The sequence below is a fragment of the Lissotriton vulgaris genome, unplaced genomic scaffold (genome assembly GCF_964263255.1).
Source record: "Lissotriton vulgaris unplaced genomic scaffold, aLisVul1.2 SCAFFOLD_1334, whole genome shotgun sequence".
NCBI classification, from domain to species: Eukaryota; Metazoa; Chordata; class Amphibia; order Caudata; family Salamandridae; genus Lissotriton; species Lissotriton vulgaris.
Genome location: NW_028245346.1, coordinates 115,707 through 142,564, shown reverse-complemented (window position 1 = coordinate 142,564; position 26,858 = coordinate 115,707). Strand labels below are relative to the sequence as shown.

General features: G+C 45.8%; 1 protein-coding gene across 1 annotated transcript in view; it reads left to right on the top strand.

Moving 5' to 3' along the window:
- Window positions 1-14,933, top strand: part of LOC147666471 (protein mono-ADP-ribosyltransferase PARP14-like) — a 500,256-nt gene extending 485,323 nt beyond the window's left edge. The window contains exon 9 of the mRNA XM_086949064.1: window positions 11,976-14,933. Within this exon, the coding sequence (XP_086805190.1) occupies window positions 11,976-12,242 (267 nt within the window). The 3' untranslated portion in view covers window positions 12,243-14,933. The remainder of the gene's footprint in view (window positions 1-11,975) is intronic.
- Window positions 14,934-26,858: the final 11,925 nt, after the last annotated feature.

The window sequence follows — 26,858 nt, the reverse complement described above, 5'->3', positions numbered from 1 at the left end:
ACCAACCATAAGTCTAGTCATTGACCCTTACAGGAGGCAGTAGCCACTCTTAACTATATGAGGGAGGTGCAGTTTGGGTTCCACCTCTTTCTACTATGGTGCACCACAGTGGTATGGGACCAGAATAGCATGACCTTGTCTGTAAAGTATTGTGTCCTACATATAGTTTATTAAAGTATCACCTCATTTGTCATTTTATGTGTGTGTTATTGATATTGTGACATACAACCTTGTAGCGTTGAACATCAAGCAAAATTATTCCCCTCCTCCAGTTGTCCTGCAGATTGAGTCGACTGGAAGAAAACAGAAGTCAGGTGTGAAATAATTGATCTGGGCAATATGGCAAATCTTTCTCAAACTAACCTAAGGCTTCTAGTCTAGTCCCACATTGTCACACTAGAGAGCAAAACACGCTCAACTATTTCACACAGCTCTTACAGAAATCATTTCCCTTGGTACTTTCAAAGATCTGCTCTACCTCAATCAGTCTTGAAAATACAGACTGCACTTTCTTCTCCATATGTGCCGCTCAGAGCTCCATCGCATCTGATTCCTACCCATTCTCTGCATAAACAGAAAAGAAGGGTTGCTGCAGTTAAGAAAAAGGATGGCTCTTGATTTTTGCCTGTACTCATCTTCCAGATATTTGAATCCAGTCTGGGTTTCCCCAGCATGTTTCATTCTCACCACTGGGATCTGTGGCACTGTCCAGCTCACTTCCAGCAAAAGAACTCATTTATAATTCCATGACCAGTGCACTCTTAAATGGATGCAATGCCAAAAGGCACCCCATCGTCCCTGAGTCCTCCCAAACTGTCAAAGACATAGGTGTAAAGTTAGCTTTTTTCACAAACTTTGTTGGATTTTGAGTAATGTCTCCTGCAGCTTACAGGCAAAACCTCTGTCTTCCTTCATCCTGTGTATAAATTATCGAAAATATATAGTATTTTATGATTAGCTTCTGCTTCTCATCCCCACACCACAAGCATCTATAACAATACTGCCCTGTATTATTATGCTGAGTGTATAGGACTTGAATTGCACAGTAATCTGCTTTGAGCAATTTGTGATAGCTTCCCCTATTTATTAACTTATTTCCATCAGACATTCAATGTTACTATCTCTTTTCAACGTGTGCTTTTGGAAACTGCATGCTTCTATCTCCCGGAATAAACACACATGCTTCACATCACAGCTGGTTAGAGGAAGAACTTCACCCAATCTGAGCCCGTTGCGAGATACTTTGACTACCTTCCTATCCGCAAGGTGCATAAAAAAGGCGTCTGCCTGAATGCTGATCGGCAAATGTACCCCACACAATTATTGGAGCTACCATGGACTTGCTGCCTGCCTGACCATCCTTAATTGTGAAGCGCTCTGATATCCTTCGGAATCATGTTCGCACGATATAAAACTTTATAAATAAACTTAAGTCTAGATTTCCTTTTAACCTCAGTGTTTTGGCTCTGTAAGCAGTCTCAAGTTGTCTTAGGTATTTTGGCTCCACATGCTATCTAGAATGACAGAGAAAAAGCACTGGTTTACTGTTAATAAATCGCATCACGCTGACCTGGAAAAAAATGTATACTGTATTGCATATCTCACCGAATATATCACAGAACATTTGCTGAATACATTCCATATTTAGAGAGGAGACTTTGATTAGGGCATGCTGTCCTACAGCTGGTCTGAAACCCCCGAAAAGCTTATGCCATTATAACCTGAAACAGGAAAAATGTTGCCCCAGGAATCAAATAGATCTGTGCGCTCCATTAGCCCTGTAATATTTCCATGCAGTCTTCCTTTTTGCTAGAACACACTGTCAATGTCTGTACTGAAAAGATCTTTTGAATGTGGACAGAATCGTTATGGTGCAGGCACTAACCAACATCTTTGCAGCACAGTTATTACTCTGTGTTTGAATGCACAGTTTTCAAATTGAGGTCATGCAAGACAAAAAGCTGTTGATACAACTGCAATATCAAAAAGAAAAAGCTTACTGAAAAAAAAACACAATACAGGATTTTCTGATTGTCTATTTTATAAAAAAAACAATACTCCGATATTCGAGAGACAGTGGAGATCCATCAAAACCCTTTTGACGATTAAAGTGGCTTGAGAGGATGACAAGCGTAAAGTTAACTTTGCTATATAGCTCAGTATCATCAATTCAAGATTAGCGGAGCACTGAACCAACCAAAATACCTTATTCAGCTTGGCAAAATGTGCACATGCTGAGAATACCTTAACTACTTTAACCAGTGAAATTGTTTAATTCTGTCCGCACTACAATCCTACTCAATCAAGAAAGCCCCACTGCCCTCATCTTTCCAAAATCATTAAAAACCATATTCTTCCAAGATAAGATCATCTCAGTTTCCATTATAAAAAAAAATCATAACTATTCTGCATTATTATTATGAGCATTTCTCTCTATTCCCTGATAACTTCCTGTTCAAGATACGTCAGCATGATCCCCAACCAATTTTGTAAACCACAACCAGATGCAAAGTTGTGCTTGGCAAAGTTGTGAAGAAATACGTTTCTGGCTAGCTTGCCATTTAACACCATAACTTATCACAGTATTATCAAGGTCCTTGAAAACCCATGTGTTTCAGGGTAGAGTTAATTTCATTCAATTCAGATGTACTTGTTTAGCAGATGGCTACTATCCCGGGGCTTCCGCGCTAAAAGTACCAGAGCACTCTTAAGTCTTAATCACCAAACAGCCAGGTTCTAAATAGTTTCCTGAACTAACCTTCTACCTCAGTCATCCTCAACCTAGTAGGTAAATCATTCCATACTTTTGCTGTGAGGAAGAAGAAAGATCGACCTCCACTCCTCACTTTCTGCACTATTGGTATATCGGCTACTTTAGGAAGGATTATCTCGACGATCTCTTGGGCGAGTAAAGACGAAACAAGATAAACAGAATTTGAGGGCCTTAGCTCAGTGGTTAGTACATAGCATCTGGGGATCTAGGTGATTTCCATCTCATAGTAAGCACTCTGAGTGCCAATAAGAGAGGCAAATCTATAAATTTCAGCTGCGCTTTACATGTTTTGGATCTCTTCCTGTGCCCTATCAGACAGGGTAGTGCTCCGTCCGGGATCTGTAGTGTTGTAACAGTGTGTAATGTGTCTCTGACCGTCACCCAGTAATGACGTATTCTCGGGCATGCCCACAGCATGTGGAGGATGTGTGCCTCATCTTCTTGACATCTCGGGCAGCAGTGGGGAGTGGCAGGGAACATCCTATGGAGCCTCTGAGGTGTAAGATATGCTCTATGGAATATCATGTCCTGTATGAACTGGAACTTAACATTCCTAGACACTCTCCTGTGATGGCCCAGGAGGTAACTTACTGTTACAACGCAACTTTTACGTCGTAATGCTGTTACAACGCAGCTTTTACAACGCTGGTTCCATTACATCGGATGCTATTACAACGCAGGATATTACATAGCAGATACTATTACAACGCATACCATTACATCGTAAGTATTGGTAAGTATATAATTTTTTTTTATTTTATTTAATATTATTTAATTAATTTAATTAATATTAATTATAAATAAATATATTTATTTATGTTTTTTAATATTATAAATTAAATATATTAATTTAAGTAATTTTTAAAATAAGTATGAGTATAGGAGTATATGTTTTGGGATACTGAGGTATATGTTTTGGGGTATAGGGGTGTTTTTAGGTTTCAGGGCAGGGTTTGGGTTTTGGGGTACAGGGGTGTTTTTAGGTTTTAGGGCAGGGTTTGGGTTTTGGGGTACAGGGGTGTTTTTAGGTTTCAGGGCAGGGTTTGGGTTTTGGGGTACAGGGGTGTTTTTAGGTTTTAGGGCAGGGTTTGAGTTTTGGGGTACAGGGGTGTTTTTAGGTTTCAGGGCAGGGTTTGAGTTTTGGGGTACAGGGGTGTTTTTAGGTTTCAGGGCAGGGTTTGGGTTTTGGGGTACAGGGGTGTTTTTAGGTTTTAGGGCTGGGTTTAGGTTTTGGGGTACAGGGGTATTTTTAGGTTTTAGGGCAGGGTTTGGGTTTTGGGGTTCAGGGGTATTTTTAGGGTTTATTTTTTTTAAAGTACGACTTTAATTAAATTAAATTAATTAAATAAATTATAATTAATTAAATTTATTAAATCAAATTAATTACAATTTTAAGATTAATTAAATTATATTAATTAAATTAAATTAATTAAATTAAAAAAATTACTATTATAAAATTTATTAAATTAAATTAATAATATTATTTTAATTTAATTAAATTACATTAATTCCTATTTAAAATTAAATTAAACTTATTTAAATAAATTATATTAATTACATTTTTACAATTATTTTAATTATATTAGTAAAATAAAATTAATTAAATTAACTTAATTACATTTATTTTTTAAAAGTTATACTTACCTATACTTACGATGTAATGGTATGCGTTGTAATAGCATCTGCTATGTAATATCCTGCGTTGTAATGGCATCCGATGTAATGGAACCTGCGTTGTAAAAGTTGCGATGTTACAGCATGCGTTGTAAAATAACGCGTTGTAACATCATAGATCCGGCCCAGGATGGCCTTCCACTCTCCGTCCGTTATGGACTCCCCTGTGTCCACAGTCCAGATCTCTTTGAGCGTGGTAAGGGGCGACGCTACATGTTCCCTAATACCCACATAGAGCCATTTCACCAGGTGCCCTCCCGTTCCCATATAATACAGGAGGTGTACCAGTTCATGTTGGTCTGGTTTGGTGCGTTGCGGGGCCCATGCGTGTCTTACGTAGTGTGATATCGAGGCATGTAAAAGGTACAAGCGCTGTGGGGCTCCCGTGGATTGTGCAAATGAGGCGTGGTCTAATAAGGTGTCGTCTCCGAACAGGTCCCCCACCCATTCTACTCCGGCGTCCGTCTAGGGGCGTAGTCGGTGTTGTGTCAGGTTTCCTTGTGGTGTTGGGAGTCCCAGGAAAGGAATATTGTCCACATAGGGAGTGGTCCCTGCCGTGTACCTAAGTGCATTTCTCCAGCAGTGCAGAGCCACATGCAGGAGGGGGTGGCACTCCCTGGGGATTCTGGAAGTGGGTAGGAGGAGGGAGTGGAGATCCCCACGCGCCAATTTGTCTGCTGTGAAAGCGATCTCATGTAGGTTTCTACCCGCCACCCATCGTGTCAGCCACTGGAGTTGGCTTGCATAGTAATACCTCCGTAGGTCCGGTACACCCAGGCCTCCCTGTCTGGTGCTTAGTTGCAGTTTCTTAAGGCTTACTCTCCTCCTCCCCGAACCCCAGACGAGGTTGATCAATATTGTATTTAGTGTAGTAAAAATTTGCTGTGGAAGCAACACCGGTAGGTTTACAAAATAGTACAGTATCCGGGGAAGTAGGACCATCTTCGAGACCGCCACCCGTCCCATTACAGATAGGGGTAGGGATGTCCAGGAATTTACACTTCCTCGGAAGCCATTGATCGCTCTTCGAACGTTACCCTCAATCTGGTCTTCTGGGGTCCGGTATACATTTATCCCAAGGTACTTAAACGTAGTCGGTGCCACTTGGATCTCATAGGTTCCAAATTGTATGTGCGAAGGCCGCTGCCCTTCTCGAAAATAGAAGCCCACATATTTCCCCGGGTTTATGGCCAAGCCAGACATAACCGCAAAGCGTTCAAAGATAGTCGCTAGGTGCGAGTGGTCCCCTCCTAGGTTCCAGAGGAACAACAAGATGTCATCAGCATATATAGAGACTAGGTTATCAGTGTCTCCAACTGGTATGCCCATCTCCGCAACTCTAGTTCGGAGCGCAATTGCCAGGGGTTCTAGCGTTAGCACGAACAGCAGCGGTGACAGCGGGCAGCCCTGCCGGGTGCCCCTGTATAAGCCATAACTGCCCGAGGTATATCGCCCAGTGCGGGCCCGAGCTGTCGGGTTCGCGTATAGCAGGCGAATCCACTTAAGGAGTGCATCTGGGAAGCCAAAGCGGCTTAGGACTTCGAACATAAAATCCCACGTCAGGGAATCAAAGGCCTGACGGAGGTCCAGGGCTATGCAGCCCGCATGTGGCAGCTCCTGGGGGGTGGTCGTCATTAGGGCATGGAGTCGTCTCGAATTTTGGGAGGTGCTCCTTTCCGGGAGGAAGCCACACTGGTCAGTGTGAATCAGGCCAGGGAGATGGTTTTGTATACGTAGGGCGATAGCTTTACTGAGGATTTTGTACTCCGTGGAGAGCATAGAGAGGGGCCTATAATTACCCACCTCCAAAGTGTCCCTGCCGGGTTTCGGGATAGATATCACCAGAGCCTGCATAGTCGTGGTGGGTAAGTGACCAGCCTCGTAAGCAAGTTTATATATTTTCTCTAGCACCGGCGCCAAAACGTCCGAGTACGTTTGGTAAAACTCCCCAGGCAGTCCATCCATACCCGGGGTCTTACTCTTGTTAAGTGTGTGGATGGCCACTTTGATTTCTTGCTGCGTTATGGGTCCGGCTAGTGTCGCCTTGACTTCCTGGGTTAGGGCCGGGATTGTTAGTTCTCCCAGGAAGGCATCATGTCCTCCCTGTCACCTGCAGGGGGGGAGCATAGAGGCCTTCTATGTGGGTCCTAAACACACTGTTAATTTCCAGTTGTGTATGCACCAAGTCGCCTGTTACATCTCGGATGCTCGTTATCATAGGGCTCTCAGGGGCGTCTCTTATCAGACGAACTAGCAAGGCGCCAAATCTGTCCGCTTCCGCCTGTTGGCGTCTCAGATAGCTCCCGTAGTCCATCACCCTTAAGGTTTCCAGGAGTTCCGCATGTTCTATGTTACATAATTGCAGGTCGGCCTTACGGTCAGGGTCCAGGCCCACTGCGGTCTCAAGTGCTTTCAGTCTATTCTCCACATCACAAAGTTTACCATGGAGTTCCTGTCTAGCTCTTACCAATCGGCCAATAGCGGCCCCCCGCACCACAGCCTTCATTGCATCCCACACTATCAAATTTGAGGACGTAGAGTCCCAGTTCTCATTAAAGTAATCAGTCAATGTGTCGGAGAGATGTGTGCAGAACGGGCCATCCTCAAGTGGGGGGGTGGAGCCTCCAGGTAGGCACTGGTGAGGGCACCTTTGTCCAGTGTCAGCGGCCTATGGCCCGAGAATGTTTTAGCGAGGTAGTCCGAGGAGATACATTTGGTCACTACTGAGTTAGAGCAAACAAATCTGTCCAAACGGGTATGTAGGTTGTACACTGGAGAGTAATATGAGTATTCCTTGTGTGTAGGATATAAGGTACGACAGATATCAGTCATTCCCCATCCCTGGAGCCATGCCCCGAATGATTCAGCCAGCCTGTGTATCCCTGTCGCCTGGAGAGGGGGGTGCGATCTGTCCAGGTCCACGTCTAATATCATGTTCCAATCCCCTCCCAGTAACCAGGGGATGTCCACCCAGTCTGCCAGTGCCCGATCCACAGCAGTGAGAAATCTGTCTTGATCGAAGTTCGGGGCATAAATGCTACCCAAGACTATCATTGTCCCATCCAGAGTACCCTTCACTAGTATATATCGCCCTTGTTCATCCGTTCGTCGTTCTAATTCTACGAGCGGGGTGCCGTGTCGTACCCATATCGTGGCCCCCCTAGAGAATGCAGAGTATGTTGTAGAAAATATAGTTCCCCTCCATTTCTTCCTCAGTAGGAGTGTATCTGATTGTGTTAGATGTGATTCCTGCAGGAATACTATGTGCGCTTGTTGGCGGAGCAAGAAGGCGTGCACTCTGTGTCTTTTCTGGACTGCGCCTAGCCCTCGCACATTCCAGGTAACCAGCCTGTATTTCCCTCCCTTGTCAGCCATAACCAAATGTAGGTGTCATAACGAGTGTCTTTCTGTGTTGCAGTGTGCATATCCTCAGTGTCAACCAGGAGACGGTTCCCTCCCTATCCCAAACCCCAACTCTGGAGGCGCAGCCTCTGAACTTTACTGTGCCAAACAGTGAACATTGAAACATAGTAAAACAAATTACGGTGCATACGCTAGTGGGGGGTCGGCGTAGCATAGGCCGTGTCCAAAGAGCCATACTCGTTTTCGCCGTCGGCTCAACGGTGCCGCCGGGAGTTACCTTTAGAGCCAACTAGTGCTGGCAGCCGCTTTTCACGGGGGGGGGGGAGTTCAGGAAGTATACAGGTCCCATCCCAGGAGCAATATGTAAGAAAGTCCCCTGCCCTCCCCAACATGGTATCTTGATCTATACATCGACAATAAGAAGATACGTATATGTGTCTCACTTGGGAGTTCCCCCCCACACCTCACAGCTTTGCTGTGCCAACAGTTTACACATAAAAGGATATCAGCGTGACCTGGGGTTCCAGGTCTGGTCCATTGGAGGAGTTAGTCTTGGGGATTGTCCAGAAGATCCTCTGCCGATCTGGGCGTCACAGTCGGGTACAGCACCACACTATTGTCTGAGTCCGAATGTACAGTGCTATCTTCAGTGTCTGTATTGACTGTCTCTCGTCCCTCTCTGAAAGAGCCCACCGCTGCTACGGCCTCCAACTGTCCTTGCTTTTGTTGGCGGGTAGTAGGTTTGCGCCGTCTCTGTTCGTCACTATTGGCGTCGGAGCCGGCCTTCCCGTGAGCTGAGCCGTCTTTAGATCCTTTGTCTGGTGATCCCTGCGCCGAGTCCAGATGATCTTCGATATCCATCACTTGCATCCACTCTTCCACATCCTTGGGGCTTACAAAAAAGTGGGTTTTGTTGTCGTGTATCACCTTTAGGCGCGCAGGGAAAAGCAGGGCGTAGCGGAGCTTGGCTCTCTGGAGCCTCTTCTTTACCTCGTAGTAAGAGGATCGCTGTTTCTGCACCTGATTGGTATAGTCCGGATACAGGGAAATACGTTTGTTCTCATACTCTACGACGGATTTTATTTGGGCCTGATTAAGTAGCATGTCCCTGTCGTGGTAATTCAGAATTTTAACTATCAATGGACCGGGTGGCTGTCCCGGTCTCGGGCGGCCAGTAGGAATCCTATGAGCTCTTTCTACACAGAAGAACGGCGACAGCCCCATGTCGGCGACATTCTCACGGAACCATTTCTCCATAAACTCCGTCGCGTGGGGTCCCTCGCTGCGTTCCGGAAGGCCAATGACGCGGATGTTGTTGCCTCGATTGCGCCCTTCGGCATCCTCCACGCGTTCCATCAGGGATTTCACCTGGTGCTGGATTTGCTGAATGGAGTCAGTGTGTTCCGCCACCGTCGGGGCAAGGTCCGCCAGCGTCAGCCCCTGGTCCTTGACTTTATGCGCCAGCTTCCCGTGATCATCCTTGAGCAAGGAGAGACCAGTGGCAAGGGTGCCCATTTGCGTCTCCATCGCAGCTCTGGAGTCCCTTATCTCTTTGAGTATTAGATCCAGTTTGTCGTCCCTCTGGGTATCCGAGGGGGTGGAGGTTAGTGTCAGTGGGGTGGAGCCCTTCGGGTCTGCATCCAAACTGGGTCCCGCAAACGCCCCATCCCTGCCATCCGTAGCTTTCAGGCCCTTCCGCACCATGATCAGCGTCAAATGGTCCGTGTGTGTGTCGCTGGGAACACGTCGCAGAGTGCTCACTCACCACCTGCCGTGTGCTTGTCTCTTGGGTTTCCGCCCTGCTGAGCCCCTGTGTACCCTATGTCTTGGACGTGGTCGCTCCTAGGATATCAGTGCCCCTGCAGCGGACTCCCTCTTTCAGTTCAGGGTAATTGCAGTTGTCTGCACCATGCTCCCAGCCTCAATCAGGGTCCACGTAGCCTTCCCGGCACCCCAGCCCCCCGGCAATGTCAGTGGGGAGGGGGGGGGGGGACGGCACGGAAGGAGGAGAAGGGGGGAGAGGGTCGGCGGCGCTCAGCAGTGGACTCTGCGGCACTCTGGGTCCCTTCTTGGGCATCGGCCGTAGCGTGTGGAACCAGTGTAGGGCCTCCCCTCAGTAGCGCTCACCTCCGGGTGTTAGCTCCACACCTCCGGCGGCCCCCTCCAGGCGTCCAGGAACCGAGGTCAGGATTGTTGGGCTTTCTGAGCCGTGTTATTGCTCATCCCGTTGATAGGCGGTGGGGCGCCCAGAGTTGTGTCGCAGGTGAGTTCTCCCCACAGCGTCAGGCCGCCCTCAGCGTTCCGGGTTCAGCCCGTACTCGAGGCCCCGGTCTGCAACCAGGGGTCAGGCCTCGGGTTCCTCCCTCTCCTTCTTAGGCTCCCAGGGTCTCCGCACCTCAGCCTCCGCAGTTTCCACCACCTACCTCAAGACAGGCGGGGTGTCCGCAGCAGGAGCCGACCCCCGGCGCAGGGCGCCCGTCTGTGCCGCAGTCCGTCCTGCCCGGCGTCCCGGGCTCCCTCCGCACTTGAGGTCCCGGCTTACAGCGTGGCGCCGGGCCGTAGGATCCCACTCGATGTATCTTAGGGCTCCTTGCCCCTAGACCCTCCAAACTTGAAGCGTGGCGAGCAGGGAGCCCCCGAAGAAGGTTGCAGTCACCAGTGTGTGTAATTGGCCCCCTCGGCGCGACCAACAGGATACTTCTCCTCCCGGCGGCACCGGAGCTCTAACAAACTCCGTCCGCCATGGTGGCTTGCTAGCCACGCCCCCAAAAGTACTGTCTTTCTATCCTTTTTTCTGCACAAACAGATGTCTTTGAAAAATGGCAACACCTTGACTCTAAATTATAATTTAAAAAATGAAGTTGACTCCTCGTTCTACACATCGATAGCTTTACCTCTGCTCTGGCTAAGGAGGTTGGATCACTCGAGATATGGCATGAACTCCATCTTTACATGTCCTTACTAATCAAAGTTCGATAGATATTTTTTGCTTCTTGAAAAATGATAAACTATTTCAGGCACCATGAAGCTGTTGCTATGTAGTGCAGGGTGCAATAATATCTTGGATCGACCATTGGAATGTAGTCCAAATGGGCAAGGCTGCATACTCATTCACTGCAGTGAAAACCATTTTTCATTATGGTGCCTCACTATTTTGCAAAACTAGAACACCATATTAAATTTTTCTACTGTTGTATCTCCATTGGCGTCAACTGGAAGCCACAATTCAACCAGTTATATAGCACATTTAAAGTAATCCACTATCAACATAGGGAGTACTATTGCACTACTCAATACCTCTATATATTCTGTGTGCCGCTCTGTCTAAGTAATGCCACACATGTCAATTGTTGTTACCATTTATAGTGCTCTGACATCTCATGGGTAGAGTACACTTTGTAAAAACGGAAAGTTAATAGAGGCCCGAGAGGCACTCCTATGTAATGGGACTGATACCTAATAGCTCTACTAGGTCCCCCTCCCACCCAATCCCCCCCACCCCCCAATCCCCTCCCCCGCCAGCCCCGGTGTGGATCTTATCAGATAGACTACAACTCAACATCCCTTGAAAACACCCCCAAGAAGGCTCACTCTATCTTGCTCTCCTGCTCTGACTCTAGTTATTGTCAGAATTGTGCTTCGACTGTGTTGAAATATTGAGGATGTCCACGACCTTAATTAGCTACACGAGCAACAAAACACTGGTATCCAAAATTGCAGGTAAGTGATTTTATTTCTTAGTACCTATGATCAAGGAAATTCCATGATCTCAGTACTCCATAATGGTCTTGGACCCATTTTTGGTTTAGCCTTATAGTGTAAGCGAGAACTTTAGGAGCTAAAGGGTAATGCAAAAGACATTCTGCTGATCCTATGTTCTCCCTTAATTCTTTGGAAATACTGGATTGTTCCAGATTCTTTTATGTCTCAGGGATATCTTAGCTAATTCATCAAATGAAAGATTCAGCAAAATACCAGAATAGGTATGTATGGTGGTCAACAACATAGCAGATAAGAGCAACCAATGTAGCGCATTTTGTAGGTGATGTTAGTAAAAGTAAGAGGAATAGATTTGCAGCTATATATAATTTTAGTAACTATTTCAGGTGTATGCCAATAACCTTTACAGAAATATTCCTAATACTGCGTTATCTGTTTCTTGTAGGAACTCCGAGACCTTATCAAAGAATGCTTGAAACGTACTGAAAGTAAGCATTTCAAATCAATTACTTTCCCAGCGATTGGAACTGGAAATTTAGGTTTTCCTAAACCTGTAGTTGCTGCTTCGATGTTTGAGCAAGTGATCAAATCGAGTAGGAAAAAGAATTTCCGGAACCTTCAGGAAGTTCACTTTATGCTGCATCCAACAGATACAGATAATATAACGGTAATTATCTGCATATCATTCTTGGTACCTTTAATACTTCTGTAACTCACTTTGTTGATCCTTGGCCACATTTCAAAAGCTTGCAGTTGATTTTGCTTAGGATTTTTAGCCTGAGAGAACAAAATATGCGCACAAACTAAAGCAGACATGCAGTCTGGTAATCCTATACATCTTTCACAATTAATGTGTACTTCCACTTTCTGTGCAAAGTGTAATAATGGAGTCTGATATTGAGAAGATTAGTTATCTTAGAAACAGAAATATGGTAATTTTCCCTGGTTTACATCATTTGTTTGAATAAGAAAACCAAGGTCTGGGTCCCCTAGTTCCACGGCCAACGGTTTAGCCACTAGACCCAATCCTATCCAGATCTTAACACTGCTCGCACTAGTCTTACCTTCACAACAGATTAAACGTTCATAAACCATAGCACCATGACAAAGCACATATTGTTTAGAAAGATCAAAATGAATTTCTCCTGCACTTGATCTTTCTTATAGATTTGATTGTGTTTTTGAAGGGTCCTCACCTCATGCTTGTAATTCTCTTGCACAAAATATGAAACATGACATTCCTGTATAATCCCGTGATAGGCACACTTTCCAAAATAAGTGGAATTTTTTTCATCCACTTATCCCTGCTCCTGTAGTAGTTTCACTCCCTTATGGCACCTTATCCAGATTGTTTACTGCTCTGTAGGTGTTAGAAAGCCATCCGAAGGGCTTCTGCCACTATTAACAGCGAGGGCCTGATTCAGAGTTTGGGAGTCGACTTCACAAGCGTTCTTCACAAGTGCATTATATAATATGCTGATTGCAATAAGACAGACAGGCTATCAGTCATGTTTATGACAGAGTAACCCATATGGCAAATTCTAAATCAAGGTGATAGTTTTTATTATTGTATTTTTTATTTTTTTTAGTTTTGATGCCTGGCTGAACAACATTCTGTTTTAAGAAGAGTGTGATTTCCTGACATCCCCCAAAATTCATAGGCCCAGAGTTGGTACAGAAACATTGGAGGGGTGACCTGGAGTGTCCTAAGAAATAACATTGACAATTTCTTTGTCCTGAACAGCAAGAGCCATCAATGGTACATTACAACTATTAGGCTTGCTACTGGTATTAAGAGAATCAGCACCATCTCTGATTTTGGGAAGTTTGGCATGGGCCATCAATGTGATGATGCTACTTCAAAAAATCACCCCTAAAGGCATCTAGCTGTTAGAGGTGCATCGCGGAGAAGAGAGACGGGGCAGTCTTAAAGGCCTTCAATCTGATAGGAGAGCAAAAAATATTGAGGACAAAGAGGAAAAAGGTAGAAGAAAGACCGAGAAGAAAAGCAGAGTTCTGCAGAGAAAAAATAATCCTATCCCTGAGATTTTCTTTGCATTTAAAGAGTATATTGATTCCTTAAAGACCAGCTAAAAAAATATGAAAATAGGAAGAGACAGTAAATACAGTTGTCAACTCGCCCAGAAGTACCTCTACCTACTCTGTTTTACCCTCCCACTGAGATTGCATCTGAGAATTCATTTCTCGATGGAATAAAATCCAGCGTATGTCATAATCTGATTGATCCTCATGAGATTTATAATTCAGCTATAGTGATATTATGTTGAAACCTCCGATAATGCAATAGTTGTCAACACTGCAATTAAGGTATGGCTAGATTTCTGTAACTGCTTTTTTAAAATGATAAAATACCTCTGCTAGTCTACGCAATGATGCCCCAGGGGTACCAAGATAAAGCAGTAGATCATCTGCATAGAGGGCTAACCATTCCTCCCAGGTCTGGCCTTGAATTTGTGCATCAATATGTATCTATCCCTCCAGCAGTTTGATGGCAAGTGCAAACAGCATAGTTGACAGGGTGCATCCCAGTCATGTACCTCTCCCTAATGGGCATCCCTGTCATGTCCCTCTTCCTTTAGGAAATGCCAGCAAAAGTCTTCTGTTAACTCTCACTCTCAGCAGGGGTGCAGTGTATAGGAGCTGTATCCAGTTAATAAATGAAGAGCTGAATATATTTCTTTTTAAATAGCGAGGAGGAACGGCCCTTCAGTGGAGTTGAATGCCTTGTTTGCATCTAATGGCACCACTGCTCTCTGTTCTACTACTTTCGATGCCAAGGCCACATTGTTTTATAAGCTCCAAAGATTTAATTTGGTACAACTTTGTGACATAAACCCAGTTTGAGCCGGGTGGATAAAGTTGGTAATCACAGTTTGCAATCTATTGGCTAACACTTAGGGCATTATTTTTTATATGTATTAAGCAGGGATATTGGTCAATAGGACCGAAAGGGCTACCATGGCTTCCCATCTTTATGGATCAGTACAGTCATTGCAGTCCTTACAACTACAACCAGTTTCCTAGAGCAGAATGCCTGCATATACATGTCATGTAGTGGCTTAATCACATTATTTTCCATCTTATGAAGAAGTCTACAGGCAAACTGTTCGGTCCAGGGGTCTTTCCAGTCTGTAGTTGTGTTAGTGTGTACCCTATCTCTTCCTCAGTGGTTTCCTCTTGCCGTGAGATATTCTGAGCCCTCCTTAGTTGTTGCATGGGTCAATCTTAAATAAAACTTTGAAGATCTGATGGACTGAATTCATTCTGAACTGGTTAAAGGAATGTAAATAGTCTGCAAATTTTGTTTTTCCACATGCCCCCTTTACCTTATGGGCTTTGGTGCTTCGTACCTCCCTTATATGTCTTTGCTCCTATTCCCAACTATTCAGCCAGGCTAACAATTTCAGACCTTTTTGCCGGTTTCATACAGACCCTATTCCCTGACCCTGTAGACCGTCTTTACATCTTTGGTTAGTATGTTCCTGAATTCCTTTTTGCTGCTAGTAAGCATTTTTCCTTTCTGTGGGTTGTATTGCTTTCTCTGTTTCTAACTGCTGGAGTTTCTGTTCTGGTGCCCCATCAGCTACTCAATGGCACAACGTTGGCCCACTTCTCCCGAAATAATCACCCCCTTACCGTTGCTTTGAGAGCTTTCAACTGTGCATCTGCACCTGCTGGAGAGTTTATATTTCATACTCAAAAGAGTGAGGCCCAAGCCAAATAAGGGAAAAGAGAAAAATATATAAAAAGTAAAGGATCACTCTTGTGATTATAAAGAACCCTCAATCACCAACCTAGTTGGTGGCATGCTTCATCATTGGGTTCCCATCAGAGAGGCAGAATGCTACAACACCTGGTTACAGCGGAGCAGGTTTCTTGATGTAATCCAAGTGTGATTATGTGAAATGCGATTTAAAAAGTGGCCAATTCTACCATAAACAAAATGTATTAGTGGTGAACAGAGAACTATTAAAAACAATGTAATGGATGATACAAAGACTGGCTAAATTGACCAGACACATCCACTGTGGAAAAAAAACAGAAAATGGCCAACATGTTTCTGCCTCTAGTTGCCAATTTGCAAGGCTTTCGTCAGGACCAAAAAATTTGGAAAACACCACTGCGATATGTGCTTGCTAAGGCGCACCCTAACCTGTGGTGTAAGAGGAACCAGTACAACTTACGGTTCGTAGTCAGAGCTTCAATATTATTTTAAGCCACGTAACTCTGTGAAAAGAAAAGAGACAAACACAGAGGATCAAACCAAATTATACAAACACACATCCATTTTGTTAGTTGTGTTTCAGACATTCCTTGAGTGATCCAACTACATCGGTTTTAATAAACATAGTGTTCGTGATAATCCCGCTATGGTGAGGATGTGAAAGATTCAACCTCAAATGGTCTTGACGCTTCAGAATAAATTATATTAGTGAATGCTTATTTATCAACCACACAAATCATTTGCTAACCACCACCCTCGCCCAAAGCCCACCCTCACACCACACCGACGCTGCCGCCCGCAAACCCAGACAGTGGATCCACGACTGCGCCAACACCCTCGCCCCGCTTAAGAAACCCTCCAGCAGTCACACCAGCAAGAAAGTCAGCTGGTTCACCGAAGACCTCCAAGCGAACATGCTAAAAACTGGAGAAGAACTGGCTCCGCGAACGAACACCGAACAGCTACGCAGCCCACAAGAACCTCACCCACAGACATCACCACCTCATCAGATCTGCCAAAAGGACCTCATTCAAAGACCGCCTAGACAACAATGCACACAACAGCAAAGAGCTCTTCAACATCATGAAGGAACTCTCCAACCCCAGCTCCAACGACATCCCTCCTACGCAAGACCTGTGCGACTCGCTGGCCACCTTCTTCCACCGCAAGATCGCAGACATCCATGACAGCTTCAACATCACAACCGCCCCGACGACCACTGAGACCTCTGCCCCCACGGCCACCACCCACACGGCCACCACCCGCACCAACCGCCTGCTCTACTGGACCATCATCAATGACAATGAAACCAACAAGATCATGAACACCATCCACTCGGATCACCCTCAGACCCATGCCCACACCACATCTTCAACAAAGCCAGCACAGCCATTGCACCCCATCTCCAAAAAGTAATCAACATCTCCTTCGAGACAGCAACCTTCCCGGAAAGCTGGAAGCGTGCAAAGATCAACCCCTTACTCAAGAAACCCAAGGTGGACACCAGGGACCTCAAGAACGTCCGGCCCTGCTCTCGTTTCCGGCAAAGGACATCAAGAAAACAGTCAACAAACAATTGACCCTCTACCTCGAGGAGAACAGCATCCTGGACCCGTCCCAGTCCGGGTTCTGCATCAACCACAGCACTGAAACCGCTCTCATCGCCGCCACCGATGACATCAGGACCCTGCTAGACAACGGAGATACAGCGGCCCTCATCCTCCTGGACCTGTCAGCCGCCTTCGACACGGTCTGCCACCGCACACTACGCACACGCTTCCACGACGCCGGGATCCAGGAGAAGGCCCTGGACTGGACCACATCCATCCTCTTTGGCAGAACACAGAGCGTCCGCCTCCCCCCCTTTCGCTCCGATGCCACCGAGATGATCTGCGGCGTACCCCAAGGCTCATTCCTCAGCCCAACGTGGTTCAACATCTACATGGCACCCCTCGCTCAAGTCGCCCGACAGCACGACCTCAACATAATCGCCTACGCTGATGACACTCAGCTGATCCTCTCCCTCACCAAAGACCCCTACACCGCCAAAACCAACCTCCACGAAGGAATGAAGGCCGTCGCTGAATGGGTGAGGAACAGCCGACTGAAGCTGAACTCAGACAAGACGGAGGTCCTAATCCTTGGATCCACACCCTCGGCCTGGGATGACTCCTGGTGGCCGACCGCATCTGGGAACAGCCCCAACACCCACCGACCACGCACGCAACCTAGGCGTCATCCTCGACTCCACCCTCTCCATGACTAAGCAGGTCAAACCCATCTCCTCCTCCTGCTTCAACACCCTACGTATGCTCCGCAGGATCTTCAAGTGGATCCCCACCAATATGAGAAGAACGGTCACCCAGACCCTCGTCTGCAGCAGGTTGGACTACGGAAACACACTCTACGCAGGAGCTTTGGACAAACTCCTGAGACGGCTGCAACACATCCAGAACGCCTCTGAACGTCTGATCCTCGACATCCCCCGCCACAGCCACATCACACCCCACCTGAGAGACCTGCACTGGCTCCCTGTCAACAAGAGGATAACCTTCAAGCTCCTCACCCACGCATACAAAGCACTCCACAACACCAGGCCAGTATACCTCAACAGGCGACTCAGCTTCTACACCCCCACCTGCCAGCTCTGCTCCACCAGCCTCGCCCTCGCCGGAGTCCCCCGCATCCAAAATGCGACTTCCGGAGACAGATCTTTCTCTCACCTCGCCGCCAAGACCTGGAACACTCTCCCCAACCACCTACGACAGACCCAATACCTACTGACCTTCAGAAGACTCCTCAAGAACTGGTTCTTTGAGCAGGAACAGCACCCCTCCCTCAGCGCCTTGAAACACTCACGGGTGAGTAGTGCGCTTTACAAATGATTGATTGATTGATTGATGTGGGACATGGCGTCAATTTCACATACGCCAAACTGGCAAATGCCATGATTGAAAGGAACATTTCAAGTGGACTTTACTGAATAGAACATACAACTTGTCAATGCAAATAATTATAGGTTGGAAAGCAGGTATACCCCACAAATAGAAAATAAACTTTAAGGCAGATAATGCTTACTTAAAAAATCCGGTGGAAATACCCCATGGGTCCTGGTGGGGGGCACAAACTTATAGTCACACTCTGTATCAGGTAAGAGAACTAGAGGTTAACACAAAGATCGGATCAGCCTCTTCAGCATATCATAAAGGGCAGAATATCGAGAAATCTTACTTACTAGGCAAAAGTTAGTCACCCGTAGTGTACCAGCATATTCCCTTTCACAGGACTCCGCAGATGCTGCCTAATTGGAATCTCCGATTTAAGTAGTGCCCCCAACATTTCCGTTACCAGATGCGAGGAGCATCGCACCGCTACGCGCGACATGCGTCGTACCACTAGACCGGCCGTTCTCGGAATGTTTACTATGGTGTTTGAATCTTACGAGCTTTATTAAACACACCCAAAAAAGTGGTCATCATCATTTCTATTTTGAAGTTTTAAACCTGCCACAATGTACTCGTGCATTTAAGAATAATTTTTTGAGCAATTGTAAGTTTGGCAGTACACCAAAAGGGGGGTGGAAAAAGTATTTGAAATGTCCTTTTCACAATGGAGGATTTCATTAATTGGATGAATATCCTACTTTACTGGGAAATGTTTACAGTAAATTTATTAGATTACTAAAAGGGCTGAGCTGTGGTCTAACCTTTTATTCAGGGTGAGAAATAGAGGAAGAAAAGGTGAGCACTGGATGATTGAGTTAACTAAAGCTCCAAATAAAATACGCTTGTAAGAAGTTAGTAATTGCCCTTAAATAACCGTGTAAAGCTAGACATTGTTTTAGAATTTAACTTGATGAATTGAAATAAAAGAATCAGTGCAATTATGCAACATGAGTATGCTGAAATCAAATGAATCAGTACGACCAGTAATGGAATATAGATGGGGAATCACTGTGATAAAAAGAAAGATTTGGTGACTAGACAAACTGAACTAACAGGTGTTCAAATGTTACTCTTTCGTGTAAGACAGAACCCCAAGAAATGTTGTCGGTGAGTCCCATGGTATGGGTTGAAAGGCGGTAAACCCACCGTTGTTCTTTTTCGAACAATCTTTGTGTCATATCGCTACCAGATGCAATCTGTTTGATGATGGTCAATTTTAAATCGTTTGTTGTGGGATTAGAACTGTAGGAAATGATCCGTCATTCTAGTGGCACTCTTTTTACAATGAATATTATTGCGGTGCTCACACACACGTTGTTTGATTTTTCTTGTCATGCCCACATTCCTTAAACCGCAAGGACATGTGATCATATAGATCACGTTGGTTGAATTGCAGTTGAAATGTGAGCTTTGCGTCCAGGTACTTCCACTCTCCAGGTTTAAGATTTTTGTGGATCCAGTGATATGGCAAACACTGCAATTACCTCAGGGTAAGTGACCCTGGACTCTGGGCAGGCCCCAGGCATTTAAGACAGTCGGTGTTATTTCTGTCCCAGTTTTCTTCGGGCGGGTGTGGACTAGAGCGTCCCTGATACTTCTTGCTTTCTTATATGAAAACAAAGGTTTAGTCCATTTTCAGTTGTTACTTTCCAGGATTTTCCAGTGTTTGTTTATTGATTTCGAAATCACATTAGAGGCAACGTTGTACGTAGTGACTTATGTTAATGGTGCTTCTTCCAAGTGTTTTACTTGGTCCTCAAGTAGAACTTCCCTTGGTTGGTTTCTAGCTCGTTTACAACCCCTTTTGAGGATCCAATCAGGATAACCACGTTTACCAAGTTTGTTAGTGAGGTCAGAAGCCTGAGAACGATAGTAGCCAATATTACTGCAATTGCATCTGATTCTCAAGTACTGTCTCTCGCATGGATCTTGGATGAAAGCTGGAAAACTCAAGTAAATTGTTTTTAGCCGTGGGTTTATAGTGAGTCCTGGTTAGCAGTTTCCCTTCTACTTTGGTTATCACCAGGTCTGAAAAAAAATCTTTTTCTTATCCATGGTATGTGTGAACCTCAAGTTGGGATCCTGGGTGTTAATCGATTCCAGAAACTCCAAAAGTGGGGCTTCAAGTCCTTGCCAGATGACTGAAACATCATCAATATATCTTTTCTAAAAAGATATACCGAAAGCGTAGGGGTTTGTCAGTATTCAAGATGTGTTTACGTTTAAAATTATGGACGGACAGACCTGCTACGCTTGGGGCAAATGTGCTGCCCATAAAATCTCTGTTGGTTCAAGGAACAAGTCACCCTTGTATTCAAAGAAGTTCAGTTTTAAGGCCAGGGTGGCTAACTCGATGATAAATTGTTTAGGAGTCTGGTATTCCCAGATACCTTCATTGAGCGCCTAACTCAAGACTCTAATGGTATCGTTCTGAGGGATGCTTGTATAGAGACTCTCTATGTATGTCTAGTGAGACCAGTATAGCGGAGTCTTCATCAAACGTGATTTCCTGTAAAAGGGCCAGGAGACTCTTTGTGTCTTTGAGGTAAGTTGTAGTCCGTTGGACGAGAGGTTTTAAGAAAGGAGAGAGCCAATCCCTGACATAATAGGGCGTCCCGGAAGAGGCAACCTATTCTGGTGCGTTTTTGGCAATGTATAAAAATATGGTATTGTTCCCGGGCCAGTCGTCAAAAAATCTGCCTCATGCTTTGTGATATGGGCATTTGCTTAAGTACAGTCTACCAGATTACTGATTTCAGCTCTGAGTTGTGGAGATGGATCATTGGTCAGGGGAGTGTAGTTCCTCGGGTCAGTAAGGAGGCGTCTGCACTCTCTATCATAGTCTCCTATGTCCTCAATGACCAGTCCTCCGCCTTTATCTGCAGGCTTGATGACAATTGAGATGTTAGATTGGAGTGACTGCAGGGCTTGGAATTCTGCCGCACTAAAGTTCTTGAAGGTTCCTAAATCCTCAAAGACTTCCACATCGTTAAATACCGCCTGTTCAAAGGCAAGTATCTCAGGAGGAACCGTGTGAGGGGGTGGAAGAAAAGTGGACTTTGGTCTTAGGCCTGTTTCACTAGGGGTATTGGTAGCCTCAGTTGAGTCGAGTTTTTCAAAAAAAGCTTTAAATTTCAACTTTCTAAAAAATTCTGAAAGCTCACAGTGTATATGAACTTTGTCAAAACGTGCTGTAGGCACAAAACCCAGGCCCCGCTCAAGGGCTGCGGTTACTTTTGGAGTTGGATTTACTTGGGAGAGATTTGTAATTAAACTCCCTCGTTGCTCGGGCCCACCTGTTGGTTCCGTTGTTTGCTGCGTGTATGGTTGCCCACTGCATCTTCCTGTTTCTAATGGACTTGTCCTGTCCCTCTTCCTTTCCCTCTTCCCCTCCGGCCCCTCTCTAAAAAAGGAGGGCAAAAGGTGTTTTATGGGTAGGGGGAACTGGTAAATGGAGAATTCCAACCAATCATCGGGAGGTGTGGATGCTAGAATTGGTTGTGAAAGGCACCAATCCCCGGTGTGGGAAAACCTGACCATATCTGTTGGGGGTATTGTTGTCCACTCTTACCTCTGCCCCTCTGTCTAGATCTAAAGCTACCTCCACTGGACCAACTTGACGTTGACGCATTTTCGTCCAGTGTAGCTAAACCGGTGGAGTTTCTTGGGGGTGCTACATAGTTGAGGTCAGCATAGGGGTATACCTTATTGAATTAACATTTTGTAAGATCTTTCTGAAATTTCTGTACTTTTGATCTGTACTCATACTAGACATCCCGCGTAAAGACCAAATTTCTGGTCACCTGAAAAACCTCCACTGGCTCCCCGTCAATAAGAGGATAACATTCCGCCTCCTAACCCACGCACACAAAGCACTTTACGAACTTGGACCCGAATGCCTCAACACACGACTTTCCTTCTACACCCCCTCCCGCCAGCTACGCTCTTCCAACCAAGCCCTTGCCGCTGTACCTCGCATCAACAAAACCACCATGGGAGGAAGATCCTTCTCCTACCTGGCGGCTAAAACCTGGAACTCACTTCCCATTCACCTTCGCCTCACTCAGAACCACCTAGCATTCAGAAAGCAACTTAAAACCTGGATATTCGACAAGTAATTCCCCACCCTTCTTCTAGCGCCTTGAGACCCTCTGGGTATGTAGCGCGCTATATAAATTATTTGACTTGACTTGACTTGACAGGACTCTCCATACATCTTCTCGCCCCATTGCTTGTAGAAGCCTTCCCATTTCCCCAGAGGTCAACTAGTAGTTGTGCAGGGGTGTGGAATTTACCAAAATATCTACTTGTCCATGGGGCAGGTTGCTTCATAAATCTACTTGTCCTGTAACAAAATCCACTTGCCCACTTGGTGCCATGTACTGCAGGGACAGATTATGGCCGCAATCTCATTATATAAGAGTTCTGATATAGGCTCCTTGATTATGCCAGGGCTCATACCATAGTAGTGTTTGAATACTTGCAATCCCCTTATGTTGCTACGTTTCCGCAGATCTACATACTGGGGCTGAAGGTAGTGGTAAGCAACAGTTCCAGGGTCAGAGTGCCCTTTTGAGTCGGTGCAAACCTACTAACTTGCATGTTTTAAGAGTATCAAAAACTCTTGTCTAATATATTCCCATACAGAGAAATGTTGGAAATGTACTCCTGGCAATGGTAGACGTAAACCTTTTTCCAGGGTTAGGAAAAAAGTGGTTGGAGGGAAAGTGAATTTGCAAACACTCAGATTTTCGCATGAGCAAATCTACACATGCATATTTGCCCATACAAAAATGCAGTTCACAAATATTTTCTAGGAGTACTATTTATTGTCCTACTTCTGTAAATTCTTGGGAATTCACGAAAGCCACCTAACTACCCTTAATGCAAGGACATGTACCTTGGGTGCACTTTTGAGACTTTATTTAATAATTGGTCCCCTAATATGGTCTGGCTTTGACAGTGACCTTTTTTGTTTCTTAAAGTTCTGTTTCGGCTGTTCGGCTGGCTTCACTGTGAGTTGACAGCATTCTGTTCTTCAACAAGGAGCATATCGGCACACAAAGTATTATTTTTTTTTTTTTAAACCTTTATTTGTAAAATGCACAATACACAGCGTCTGCCTACAACCCCTCGGGCCGGCTGCTATGACATATGGAAGAAGGATAAAAAAGAACCAATAGGACAGAACGCCGGTAAAGCAGTCTCTGAGCGAACAATATCGTGTGGAACATAGAACCATAGCATAAGGATAGAAAAAGGTTTAATTTTATGATTTTGTCGAGTACCGTTTTATAAAACTACGAAGAGAGTAGAAGCTAATCACTGACCAGGAGAGCAATCATCATTCACGGAGCACACGAAGGAGGCGTGATAAAGGAAGGCATTTGTCAGAACGCAATTTCCCACCCTCAAGGAACTAGGACCAATCGCTATGCCACATAATGATACAATATAATAAACTCCCTAATAACATTGATCCCCGACCCCAAATGAAGCGAAGAGGTGTAGAAGAAAAAGAAACAGAAGAAGAGAAGAAAAAGAAAGAGGGCCATAGAAACAAAGAGAAAACATGAAACACATCCCGTCCCCCCACCCTGCATACCAGCGGAAGGCCATGGCCCACCCCCCCCCCCAATAGGCATGCCTGTCGCCCCAAGAGAACCCCCAAGCGGGAAAGAACGGAGGAGGGCCGTAGCTCCAGCCCCGTACTCACCCCCAGTCCCCCCACCCCCAAAAAGCGGAAGTCCACTAAGAGGGAGCGTAGGCAGCAATGTATGATCATCCCAGCCGTAGAAAGTCTCCAATTCGAACAACGTTCCGTTCCGGCACCAAGGTCACTCAGGAGATGTCGTAGCAGCGGTCAGCCCTGACCAGATCGGATAAAAGCCAGCATGCCACCCAATCCGCGCGTAGTGAGATGCAGTGCACCAAAAGTAGCGGTTGAGGCCACACAAAGCCCCAGCAAAAACCACATTAGTAGCAAAGGGACAGCTCTCCAAGGCATCACAGTAGTCGGTGGTGGTGCATGGCGCCCATGGTCAGAAAACAAAGGAGCCGGTAGTAGATCGAAGAGGGTCGTAGGCACATCATCCCAGGCATAATGATCCCCAGACTTCCCATCCGGCGGCACACACTCCTGAAAGTCAACCACTGCGGTCGTCGGGGATAAGGAGGGCAGACACTCTTTACTGCACACAGCCGCGACTTGGTGCGCCACAATAGGAGAAGGCATCAGCTGCGCAGAACGTTCAGTCTCCCCCAGATCTTTTAGGGTAGCGTGCAGGTCATGAATGGCCAACAAAACATCTCCCATTGTAGGCGCCATCACATCCAAGGCAATCAACCGGGACCTCAGGGCACAAAGAACAAGGATAGAGCCGCCGCAGTAGCAGTCCAAATTTAAAAAGAACGTGCAGGTCGCAGGAGCGTCCTAGAGGGTCACGGTCGAGCCCCAGTCAGCCAGCCACAGCAGCACGTATCCCTTACCGCAGTTGGATTACAATCCGATCCGGCAATGAATTCTGCCTCGCAGTGTGTCGTCCCCGATGCAAGGGACACCAATCAAGAAGTTGTAGCGTGCAAGCAGTGGGTCCGGCACTGCGATCACACTCAATATCTGCGGCAGGGAGGTTTCAGTTTCACCCCCGGGGCTCCGGACCATCATGGCCAATGGACGCCGTTGTTTATCCACTGTGAGGCGGCCATACTGCAGCCCGAGGTCCCGGCTTATCCGGACTGAAGGCCGAAGACTTCTGGACGACGTTTCCCAGCAATCCGGGGAGATGTGCGGACCAGAGTTGCACGGTCGGGCTCCGCTACTGTTCCCCTGAACAAAGCCGCGGCTGGGGAGCAGGATCGCGGACAGGAAACCATGGGAGACGAGGGCGAGCGGCGGAGCCGGGCGTCCGCGCGGCCATCTTGGCCGCCGTCCAGGCTCCTCCCCCACACAAAGTATTTTTGTTCATTGCCAGTAACTACTGTGGCAGTGTGCTTTTTGAGACCCAAAAACTATTTTTGCTTTTGTCAATGTTTGTTATAATGGTGAGGGCCTAGGAGCTCGCACCCCAATAAGGTTTTACAAAAACCATACATAAACAAGTCACACATTGACATAACTAAAAAGCGGACCACTAATTTCAGACCCACTGGCTTTGCCAATGCTTGTTTGTTTTTGTTTCCCATAATCATATTGAAACTGGTTACACGGATTTTCCGTTATGAATATTTTTGGGAAACACTAGCATGCATCAACATGTTACTAAATGATGATGCAAAGAAAGGGTACCTGAAACTTTACAGCAGTTTAGCTAAATGGTTTTTTTCCTGCTTTCATTTTTTTATGAACATTTTATTTTGAAAGCAAAGAATCATCAATCTTGATTTCAGGCTTTTGCAAATATTTGCATCAAATCAGAGAGCATTCCGGGAGCATTATACATTGCTTCATTTTGCTAAACTTTGAAAACGTGTGCAAACATTTTTGTACTGGAACCACGGTCAGCAGTGTAGTCGGCGCTTACATTTAATTAGAGCGCTCCCCCTAATAATAAAGGCTTTCAATTAATGAACCATGAATACAAGTTTGAACAGCAGTAACATATGGGCAAAAATATTACCTTAACTGCAGATAGTCTCCTTCCCTGATTCATAATGTGGTACTTCAAACTGGCAGCCCAAGGGTTTGTGCTGCAGGAATTGGGCCTGCTTGTCCCAAGGACAACATAAACATAACTTGTTGCCCTTGACCCCAAACAACATGTCCTGGGCGTCAGGCTATAGGAATTCCACATCCCTGCAGTTTTGTCAACATTTGTAATGTCTTTCTGTAGACCCTGTAGGCATAGATATTCAAAAGTAACAATTCCTTCCCCTCCCAGTCCCCCAGTACTGCAGTGTACCCTCCACTTGCTGGAATTTGAGTGATTTCTTGAGCAGAATCGCCACCCCCCTAGAGCCTGTTGTATACCCGGAGTGACTTCACACCATGTATTTTCCTCTCCCCATGAACTGACCGTTTGTAGCCTTTAGGTATGTCTCCTGTATAAACACTGGGACTGATTTCAGAATTAGCAAAACTTTAAATACTAGTCCTCTCTAAATCTTTTTCCCCAACAAGTTAACATTCCTCCTCAAAAGTGTCAATGCACCTGTCATTGTATTGTGTATCTTTCAGACCACTCTTTTGCCCCAGAGAGGTCATGTACATTTTTTTAAACATAACCCTAACCCCCACCCACCCTACTCTGATATGTGGTATGCTCGACTACATACTTCATCGGAAAGTGTGATGATTTCAAGCCCAGGTAGAGGAAGCACTGTTCAGTTTGCAGCTTTCACAGCTCTTTCTGTTTAGTGTTAAGGTTGGGTGAGGGCAAATATTCTCAAGTAGGTTGGGCATGAGAGCTCTCGGAAGTTAAGGCCCTCAAGTTTGATCAGATTGTGGTTGCTTGCGGTCATCCATTACCGTTGGTTTCTCCATGCCAAGGAGTTCCAGAGCTTATGCTGCCAATCCAGCCGCATCAGTGTTTTATCTGTGCACAGTTTCGACAAGATGACTTGTTTGGTTGGAAAAATGGCACCTGCGTGCTGAAGCAGTAGCGCTCGCTCTCGCAGCCCCTACCCCTACTGCCACCTA